Raw genomic sequence first — 11438 nt, 5'->3', positions numbered from 1 at the left:
TAAAGTGTAATATCGATAGCTTATTATACAGTAAACTAATGTGGTAGTGTGCAGTGAATGGAGAATTAATTTTGAAGCGCGTTTAACCACCATCTTGGAGTCAACGGCCGGTAGTCCACGTGCTTCTTGTAAAGTCTAGTTATCGATTTACAAGAGCTAACAAGTCACCGTACACTGTCTTGTACAACCGTACAATTTTTGTCGTTTTTAAACCTCTTAATACCTTGATACTGGCGAAATAGTCCCACTGGGCTGAAGCCATAACTTTAAAAGAAGAAGAACTAATCAATACACTGGAAGATGAAAATAGAAAGAAATTACAGGTTAATCTCGCAAATGAATGGATACGAGTACAAGCAGGGGCAGTCGTTGAGACGACCATCTCGAAATATGGAGCCACAGTTCTCGGTCAATCCATGCCCGTTGTTGGGCTCGCCTGCCGACCATCCCTGGAATCCTGCTGCAGCAAGAGACTCTCCTGTTGGACGAAAAAGGGATATAGGTATGTAAATAATGCTAATGCATGCATTATAACATTTAAAACTTTCGCGTTTTGAATACGTATTAAATCACATTTACTTTATTAATATTATGTTATTAATTCACATATTTAATCGGGTCTATCGCGAATTTATTTTGTTACCTTTATTTACCGACGTCTCGACACAGGTTTCACTTTAAATCTACTTTTCGTCGGGTAGTCACACAAATCTCTGTTTTGACATTTTGCTGGGGCGTCAGTTAGCCGCGACCACGACCAGTGAAACCTGTGTCGAAACGTCGGTAAATAAAGGTAACAAAATAAATTCGCGATATACCCGATTGTAAATGCATGCATTGTTCAGCTGGCTTTAAATAAGCAATCTAAACAATGCCTACGATTCCAAACATTGCATTTTTTCAATTGGCGTTTGGCGATAAACAGTTGTCATCTTAGCGTTCCATGAACGGCATTCGACTGATTAGATTATACGAGGTAGTCTCATTGATTCTTACTCACATTTAATGTAATAATTTATATTATTATACTTAAGTGAGCTGCACTTTTTCATAACTTAGGCTCACTAACTGATTAGGTTAAAGCTAACATGGTGTTCTACTTACCGTTTATAGTCACCCATTCGGCGTAAGTAGATTTCTCAAAGCCAATTATAGCGTAGTCACCATCTTCTGCACCAACGATCTTATATTTCGGGTTTTTCTGATAAATTTGCTTGAGGACTGTAGATTCGGTGTCACTGTTGATGATGGCCAGGTTTCCCCCCTCATCGCGGCAAGTGGCCTTGGCGGAACCCCAGGTTGTCGCGAGCCGGTGGAACTTGTAGCAGCTGCCGGTGCGGGGCTCCCACTCGTATCCTGACAGAATATGACATTCAAGAATCGGTACAGATGTTTAAAAGATGACGAGCTCATTACTGAACTTGTAAATTGGTCTAAAGTATTTATTGAATAGAATAGAATACATTTACTTAAGTTACATCATGGTTGGTTACATATAAAAACGGACGAAAAAAGGAACCCGCGGGGCTGATTTTAGGTAGGGACCTAACTTATGACTAACAATAATGAGAACACAAAAAATGGTATAAATTGGCTCACATAAATGGCATAAAAATGCGAATAGACACAAGGCAGATAATAACTGACTCTAGTTTTCTATGCTTCTTAAACCAAATTCGGGAACTGATACTGATCCCATGATCCAAAAAGATTAATCGGTCAGGAGAGCATCATCATAAGTAAAAGTTAAATTATTTCTATCATTATGTCATTACACTTAACATAAACACATTTTAATTCAATTTACGGTGCGCAAGTTCTGACTTAAAGTTGCAAACACAGCCCGATTCAGCCCTAAAACAATGTACGCAAAGTTGTGATGGGCTTACCATCAGCTTTGGCGCCGCAAATAGCGTTTCTCTCCTTGCGGCAGAAGTAGGGCAGCTCAGTTAGACAACTGATGGCAGCTAGCTCGCCAGCATGCATCAGTTCAATGCAGTTCTCGTCAGAGCTTGCGTCGTCCGGCTGGCCGAAGGCCCAACGTACCGGCATAGAAGAGACTTCCACTCCTGTCAATAAAGAAATATGACAACTTTACACAGATCGAACTAATCCCACAGTAAGCTCAATAAGGCTTGTGTCGTAGGTACATTCTACTTATCCATAACCCAGGAACATATATGATAAACACACTATTGGACTGCGTTATGGAATAACAAACAAACGCAAGACAGACGCCATGGGGAATGAGATACAACCCTCCTCCTATGCAGCGGCGGCAGCGACGGACCTGACGGTTGCGATCACCAACGACCGCACGGGCAGGCTGACGCAGCAGGACGCTGAAACGATGGAGAGGAAGATCGGGGACGCTATCTTCCAGGCGGCCATAGAGACCGATCTGGATACCGTAGCGGAGGCCCCAGCGTTCTCGGGTAGACCCAGTTTTGTGGATGGGTACCTGAAGCTGTGGTGCCAGGACGCAAAAACCAAAGAGTGGCTGATGAAGTGGCTGGAGTCGGCCACCCTCGAGAACGGAGACCGTCTAGTCGGGAAGAGGGAGGACGAGATGGTCCATAACACAAGGTGCGGTATTTTGATCCCGGCCCTGGAAGAAAACCTTACCAAGGTGGGAAGGGTCCTAAACTTCCAGAACCCGTGGGCCATGGTGAGAAAGTGGACTCTCAACCAGGCGATCCCCCTTAAGAAGAGATCCTGCACCCTACTCCTTGTGGGAATACCTGAGGACGTCGTTCCTACTGTGATGGAAAAAGGGAGGAGACTGAACTACTTATGTGGGACAGTCTACATCCGTTTCCAGCACGGCGGAGGGCGCTTCAGGGATTCTCCACCGGAGAAAAACACAACAGAGGAGAACATAAACAAAGGGGAGGACAAGACCGCGGAAAAAACATCCACACCCGATACCCCCTCTGCTATGGACACGGACAGCGCGGAAAAACAAGAAGACTTTGACCTCGAGGAAGGCATATTGCTGGACTCTGAGGACGAAGACGGGCTACCTAAGGGGATAAGTCTCCTAGACCTGAAGGGAAAAGCGGCAGAAGGGACACCCTCCGATGGCGCCTTCCCACTGTAAGGTCCTCCAGGTTAACCTCCAGCACAGCGAATCTGCAACGGCTCAACTTCGAAAATGGCTGGAGGTTAACCCAACATCCATAGCCCTGATCCAGGAGCCGTGGATCAGGAACACACGCATAAACGGCCTTTGTAACACCGGAGGTAATTTATTTTATAACACACAATACAAACCCAGAACTTGCATATACATATCTCGTAACATAATGGCACAACCACTAACTCAATTCTGTTCCAGAGACGTGTGTGCCATAAAACTCCTCAGAACACAAAACTCAAATCTACCGGAGATAGTCCTGGCGTCCACCTACATGGCGGCCGAGGACGAACCACCTCCAGTGGAGATGAACAACCTCATACGCTACTGCGAACGAGAAAGGCTCGAGCTGGTCATATCTGCAGACTGCAACGGCCATCACAACCTATGGGGAATGGAAACCAACAACAAAAGAGGTAACGATATTGTTAAATACCTTATGTCAACTAACCTAGATATATTAAACACAGGATCCAAACCAACCTTTGTCACTCGTAGATGTAATACTATAATTGACATTACTCTAAGCACAGGACTGGCAGCTCAACACATATCCAACTGGCACGTGTCGGACGAGCTATCCTGCTCCGACCACAGATGGATTCGGTACGACCTAACAGCCGACACACAGACACCCACACCTAGAAGAAACCCGAGACGCACGGACATACCGGCGTACAAGGAACTTCTGGAAGGTAAACTAGACAATAACACACACACAGACAGACCTAGCAATACAAAGGAGTTGGAGGAACAGGTAAACTTACTTATTAAGAACATTACCGACAGCTACGAAAACACATGTCCACTATCGACCTCATCAGCTAGAGGGAAAAGCAGTAACAACAACAGCTGGTGGGGACCGGAGTTGGACCGAATGAGAACAAAAATGAGAAGGTTACTTAACAGAGCAATGAACACAAGAGCTGAAGAGGACTGGGATAAGTACAAAACAGCTAAAACAGACTATAAGAAAAGACTGAGATACAGAAAATCAGCCACATGGCGGAATTTCTGCGATAACATATCCACTGTAACACAGGCAAACAGAACAAGGAAAATCCTTGCAGACCAACCAAGGCAACTACTGGGCACCCTGAGGAGACAGGATAATAGCACCACCAGTAGCCCAGCAGAGACAGAAAGGCTACTGGTTGAGACCCACTTCCCAGGATGCAAGGTAGTAAATGAGCAAGACCCGGAACAACACATAACGAACTACAATCCAACTGAAAGAGAATGGAAGACAGCAGAACGCATAACAGAACATAGCAAAACGACCTGGGCGGTAAATAGTTTTGATGACTTTAAATCGCCGGGAACAGACGGAATCTACCCAGCCCTACTAAAGTGGGGAGGACACATACTAATAAAACATCTATCCAATCTACTGTGCAGCTGTATAGCCTTTAGGTATATACCACAGAAATGGAGGGAAGTGAAAGTGATTTTCCTACCAAAACCAGGAAAAACCGATTATTCGGATCCTAAGTCTTTCAGACCAATCAGCCTAACGTCCTTCATGCTAAAAACACTAGAAAGATTATGTGACAGAGAACTGAAGGACACGGCTCTAAAAAACATAGCAATCCATCCAAACCAACACGCCTACAGTCAAGGTAAATCAACTGACTCAGCTCTCCATGCTGTAGTAAGCAACATAGAGAATGCGTTAGCGAGGAAAAACTCCTGTCTAGGCACCTTCATCGACATAGAGGGAGCCTTTGACAAGACCAATTTCAGCAGCATTCAACAAGCATTACATAGACATGGAACCAATCCGCTCAGAATCGAATGGATAATGAATATGCTAAGACAGAGAATAATAAGACTAACCGAAAATCAAAATCACCAGGCACTAGTCATGAGAGGATGCCCCCAGGGAGGAGTACTCTCACCATTGCTTTGGAACCTGGTTGTAAACGATTTGATAACAAAACTAAACAACAAACACTTTATGACTATAGGGTACGCAGATGACTTAGTAATACTAATCAGCGGCCTAGTAATAAGCACACTGTGCGATCTCACACAGACAGCACTGAGAATAGTAGAGAAATGGTGCAAGGAGAATGACCTATCGGTAAACCCAAAAAAGACCGACACAATTCTCTTCACACACAAACGAAAACTGGGTACATATGCAATGCCAACACTTTTTGGCACAAAACTGACACTTTCAAAGGACGTAAAGTATCTAGGCATAATCCTGGACGATAAACTGAACTGGAACAAACACCTGGACAATAAACTGAACAAAGCAACAGTAGCCTTTTGGCAATGCCGGAGGATGGTGGAAAAAAGATGGGGACTTGCCCCTCACATTATACTGTGGCTGTACAAAATGGTAATAATGCCAATGATCAGCTACGGCGCGGTGGTATGGTGGCCCCGCACCCAGCTAACTACAGTAATAGACAAACTAAATAAAACACAAAGACTAGCATGTGTGGCTGCAACGGGCTGCATGAGAACTACTCCGACTGCGGCTCTAGAAATAATGCTAGGACTCCTGCCACTACACATATACATACAGAAAGAAGCGGCTGCCACAGCTCTTCGTTTGAAAAATCTAAACCTATGGACATCTTTCAGCTCATCGCACAAAAAGATCTATGAAAATACGATCTTAAAACTGCCCATGCTGGAAGCGCCCATCGACAAAATACCAAAAACTATGATCTTCTGGAAAGATTACGCCATATCGTTAACAGAAGATCCGAAAGAAGGACTAAACCAAATAAACCTAAGAATATTCACAGATGGCTCAAAGACAAACGAAGGGACAGGATGTGGTGTCTTCTCAGAGGACCTGAACATACACATCACAAAGTCCCTTGGTGAACACAATACGGTATTCCAAGCTGAATGTTTAGGAATAATAGAAGCTTGCAATGCTATTACAAGACGACAAGTGAAACACGAAACCATACTAATACTGTCAGACAGTAAATCGGTACTACAAGCGCTATGCAGCGACAAACTTACTTCAGAGCTTATACTTGAATGTCATCGAAACCTCACTGAAGTGAGCAAAGAAGGCAACAAAGTTGTTACTGTACAATGTACAATGGATAAAGGGGCATAGTGGATCAAGAGGAAACGATGCAGCGGATGAACTGGCCAGGAAAGGTTCAGAAACACCGGCATATGGACCCGAGCCAATCATGCCCCTACCAATATCCTACATACACAACCAGCTAGAACAACATCACAGACAACTGCACAACAAGTACTGGAATGAAATGAAGACATGCAGGCAAACCAAAGAAATTCTACCGGAACTGAACCACAAACTTACCAAAATATTACTGAAAACACCAAGAAGCCAACTACGTAAAATAGTAGGATTAATAACAGGACATAACACACTAAACAAACACCTACATATTATGGGTAAAACGGACAGCCCCATGTGCAGAGCGTGCATGGCAGAAGAAGAAACAACAAAACATATTCTCCTAGACTGTAAACAGGTAGAAGTATATAGGAGCAAATACCTAGGGAATCCATGCACACTAAAGGAAGCAACTAGCAACCTGAAGACCTTGCTAGGCTTCGTGGAGGAGCTGGGGTGGTTAGAGTAGCGCTACCTCGTTTCACGCAAAATAGGCACATTGGATGTCGAGTTGCGGAAAATGCCCAGCAAAACTAACTAACTAACTAACTAACAAACTAAGTGACAAAATCGAAAAAAATAGTACATTTCGATGCTAGTGCGGAATGTATGTCATTACTTCACGAGTACCGAGATATCTTGCCACGAGCCGTAGGCGAGTACATTTCCGCACGTGTATCGAACGACGTTTTTTAATACAGTTGCGAAAAAATAATAAAAACAACAAGTAAGGAATAAAAACTTTGGAAACTTAAAACGCCTCTTAGTAGGTAGTAAAAGTAAGAAAAAACGCCTCTTCTTTGACAGGCGCTGAGGACAGGCGTTTCGGCAGCTATTCCGTTCCATTCAGACAACTTATTAAGAACGGTTTTTCAATATTCAATATTAAAAAATAAACGTGTTATAATGATGATGAGGTAAGTAATTAAATTATAAAATATGTATATTTTTCGTATTCTTACATTAACAGTAGGTTTTTTATGTTGATTACGACGTTAAAAGGAAACTAATATTAACACTCATCAATAAGTAGTCATGAATTGGAACAAGTATAAATTTAAAAAAATTGGAAAAGTAAAAAGCACTAGTTCGCGAAAACCAACTTTCCGCATGCTAAACAGCTACGTAAAGTAGCACTTTTTGAGCAACTGTATTAAAAGAGTTATTAATGCAGGCTCAATCTAGATATGAAAATATGTGCTCGATTATTTCTGTGATGAAATATCATGTTTGTAGCCTTATTATAAGGGGTAGAATCAAGCGACACATCAAAATATGTTAGGGCCTATGTACTAACTCGTTACGTAAACAAGAATTAAGCGCCAAAGTTAATAACCATAGATTTAAAATTGCACAAACGATTTATACGCCTAAAATCCGTCGTTAATTCTTTTAGTTTCAATGATTTATAAACGCAATATCGACATTAATTCGTTAAACATTATCTCAAATAGCACTATCTTTCGCTTCACCTCGCATGAAAGTATCAAGCGACAATATATAAATTACCCTCACCGTAGATTTAGTTCTAAACGCTAATAATTTCAAAACTTTAAAAGGTAAGTATAGTGTTCTTTTTGCGGCCATGATGTGCGAAATAAGAGCTAAGTGGTTAACAGAAATTCCTATTTACTAACCGTCAAGGGAAGTGAACTTGTCTTTGTCAATGGAGTTTATCCCAGTAAACACGCTGTGCATCAACTTCTCGCCGTTTTTGACCATCATGGACGCCATTGCCCTTGCCATTCCGCTGGTTGTTGGAGAAGCGAGAACCCCACCTGAAAATCCCGAACATGTAAATCAAATATTACGGTAGAGATAGAAATATAAACAAAACTTTATAAAATAAATCCCCTGCATTGCTACTAATTGCTAGTGTCTCACAAAACACTGCTGTAGACTTTCTCTGGCAGTCAACGGAAATTAGTTGGTGCCTTGATGCCGTAGACCAGCCCATACAACCGCCATGTCTAAGCTAATCAGTCTTGTGAATATAGGACGTTTAAATTGGCACTCCTTCGTCGCTGCGAATTTGGTGCTCGCTTAAGTAGACTCGCTATAATATATTTGGAAAGCCTTACACGGGTCACTCACGTATTTTAAGTCGAAAACGCTCGACATGTTTCACTCCGTACCGAGCAGCGTCATCAGGAGCTTGCGTCGACGGTGACGGACCGGCGCAGATGGCGGCGGTTGTCTGCGCCGGTCCGTCACCGTCGACGCAAGCTCCTGATGACGCTGCTCGGTACGGAGTGAAACATGTCGAGCGTTTTCGACTTAAAATACGTTAGTGACCCGTTATTAATATGTTTAATATTTTAAGATTACTGTAATATTGTTTACCCAGGTATTTGGCTGTTGTATTCATAAATGTTGCTGTGATTTTTTCATAGCTTTATATGATGTCACTGTACTTAAATATTTGATTCACTTTTGAAAGAGCCCAGAGTATAGCCAGTAGCCAAAGTATAATTTTGATAAGCCCTGAGGCCTTCTTATGGATATTTTTTTAAAATTTAGAATTTAATAATCGAATGGTTACCGTCTTGGTTACAGCGTTTGCTCGCTTCCGACCAAGTTGCGGGGTCCTTGCTCAGCCGCAGCCACCCGTCCATTTCTGGTTTATACACATAGTCGGTATTGGAACTACCAGCGACATACTGCAAACCTGCAACGAAACATTTGTAGTTGATAAGGTGGTCTGTCATTACCAAGTTGATTGAACGAACAAGTGTTAGATTGGTGTAGGAAAATATCTCAAAGTTTTGACACTAAAGGTGTTTACTCCACTTCATTTTCTACTGTAATCGAATTTAAGCTGTCGTGAGATGACTCACTGTCACTTTGAACTAACACTAAGCTAATTACGGTTTAACTTACGTATTTTTAGTAACTCTCGCGACATGTTTCGGGGAGCCTAGGTCTCCGGAAAATGTCGCGTGAGTGACTAAAAATACGTGAGTAACCGTATAATTTGCTTAGGATTTTGTACTGTAATTTAAAAAAAATGCACAAGTGGCATGTACAAATTGTACATAACATTATTATTCCAATGTCTTTCGAAACGTTTTTTAAAGTACCTACGGAAGCCTCTATTTTGTATACTATTCCGGATGTCGTTAAAAAAATAAGCACGGCCCATAAAAGGGGAAGCAATAATATACAGTGTGGAAATAATTAATGGGCCCTGGAGGGAAAGTACCTTAAGGAAAATGAGCTAACATAAGGTTTTGAGGCACCTTCCCCTTCCCCCCAGGGCCCATTCATTCTTTCCACACTGTATACGTACCAATAAGTATAAAAATTTATTGTAAATCAATAAAAAATCGCAATGTACTTACACACACACAAAACAAAACACACTTTTGCAAACTGGACCATTTTAAAGATTTTATTGATCCAGTATTGCTTACAAACAATAATTATAACAGTATGTACGTAAATGTTCTGCTTATATCGACTTCGCACACGACAGTGGTGCCACTAAACTTTTAATTTTATTATCAGTTATCTACATGACGAATCAAGGTCGACTGTCTTTATAAAATGACCTTCTTTTGACGTTTACTTACGTATCGCTGCATTACTGCCGCAAATGTCAAAATCGATGTTGTTGCCTGGTTATTTGATATTTGCGACAGCAGTTGCAGTCGGCAGCAATGTCGCGCTGCAATACAACAGCAGTAACGATGCTGTAGTCTGAATCCGACTGATACATTTATGTTAGTTGAATTTGTATTTTTTTTTAAATTAAAAACAAAAATATGGATAACTGATTCAATTTAAATTCCAATTTATTTATTTGCAACCGAGTACAAAACACATTCAACGTAATGATAGGTGTAATTAATACAGTACGTATTAATTGCTATCATTTGATAGTATTTTGATTTGAGTTGATGGTAGTTAAATGCAATTCATTAATCATTTTTTCACAAAATTAATTGTTTCATATAACAATGTTAATTGTGATTACACAAAAAATTAAACTAATTCTAAATACCTACTAAATTTAAAATACCTCTCCCAAGCTACCCGCTTCTGTTCTTTATAACGAAGTAAAAGGAGGCAAAATGCCTCGATGGCGTCAAGAATTGCCATGACATTTTTGAGGGTTCTGCACCTCAAAAGGAAAAAAAACGGAAACCTATAAGCCCACTTTGTTGTCCGTCCGTCCGCGGGTGCACGGAGCGGGCGCACGCGCGCGGGTGCCATTGTAGGTAAAATCCGCCGCACGACTTTTGACATCGTTCTCTTAGCGCTGTGGAGGATCGATCGGTCTCATATACACAATTAAATTACTTAAATGTTCACAATTTTTGTGTACCGTAAAATGAGCATACTTTACTCTCCACTGGGTAATTGTATGATGGATTAAGTGACACCTTATCATACAAGTATAATTATGAGGTATCATTTGATACACGTCTTACTTGTGAAAGTGACTTAGGCTATATTAAAATTGCTTGCAAAGCCTACGGTTTGGGTATTATTTTCTAACTCCACTTATAATCCGACTGTTCGGACTCATATTTATTTTTGGCCATGACTATCTTCAGTATCTTCTTCACACTGGACAAATAAATGAGTCATACTCTTGTGTGAATTTATACGACAAATCATATCAATATTAGCGAGCATGACGCTATTCTTAAACTTACGCTGATAACGCCGAAACTGCGTGACCCGGCTGTTTTTAAGTGATACGCGATAAAGGCCAGTCAAATTAAATTTCTTCCAGGAATGAATTCCCAGCAAGCTGGAAATCGTCTTAATACCTTAATTTGGTTCAAAAGTAGTGTAATCAGAGTTCACTCCATGCCAGGAGTTGTGAAAACATTTTTGCTCTTTTTCAGTTTTTTGCTTGTAGTTCAAAAACGGTACGTCCGACGAAAAATTTGCTCTAATCACATCAATTCGTAGTCAAAGATTGTAAAAAATGGCCGCAACTTTGAATTTCTTTTTAGGGTTCCGCACCTCAAAAGGAAAAAAACGGAACCCTTATAGGATCACTCGTGCGTCTGTCTGTCTGTCCGTCTGTCTGTCTGTCCGTTTGTCACAGCCTATTTTCTCCGAAACTACTGGACCAATTAAGTTGAAATTTGGTATACATATGTACGTTTGTTTTATTAAGGAATAAAGAGGCTATATTATTATGTACGTTTGTGACCCAAAGACGAACAT

General features: G+C 41.2%; 1 protein-coding gene across 1 annotated transcript; it reads right to left on the bottom strand.

Annotated features, from left to right (window-relative positions):
* Positions 1 to 317: 317 nt before the first annotated feature.
* LOC134740832 (asialoglycoprotein receptor 2-like) lies at positions 318 to 9647 on the bottom strand. Its single transcript, XM_063673478.1, has 6 exons — positions 9596 to 9647; positions 8797 to 8922; positions 7892 to 8032; positions 1890 to 2069; positions 1105 to 1356; positions 318 to 478 (listed from the first exon to the last, which is right to left on the bottom strand). Exons 1-6 carry the CDS (start codon positions 9633 to 9635, stop codon positions 318 to 320), a joined length of 900 nt encoding a protein of 299 aa, XP_063529548.1. The 5' UTR covers positions 9636 to 9647.
* Positions 9648 to 11438: the final 1791 nt, after the last annotated feature.

This window comes from Cydia strobilella, chromosome 4 (genome assembly GCF_947568885.1).
Source record: "Cydia strobilella chromosome 4, ilCydStro3.1, whole genome shotgun sequence".
NCBI classification, from domain to species: domain Eukaryota; kingdom Metazoa; phylum Arthropoda; class Insecta; order Lepidoptera; family Tortricidae; genus Cydia; species Cydia strobilella.
The sequence above is the reverse complement of the archived record's forward strand: the minus strand, read 5'-3'. Positions and strand labels throughout refer to the sequence as shown.

Excerpts from the sequence above, each read along its gene's own strand:
- LOC134740832 (XM_063673478.1), bottom strand. The coding sequence starts at position 9,635 with ATGGTCCAGTTTGCAAAAGTGTGTTTTGTTTTGTGTGTGT. Across the intron at positions 8,033-8,796 it reads CAAACGCTGTAACCAAGACG|GTGGGGTTCTCGCTTCTCCA; the intron begins GTAACCATTCGA and ends CGGGATTTTCAG. Across the intron at positions 479-1,104 it reads CGAATGGGTGACTATAAACG|GAGAGTCTCTTGCTGCAGCA; the intron begins GTAAGTAGAACA and ends TTCGTCCAACAG.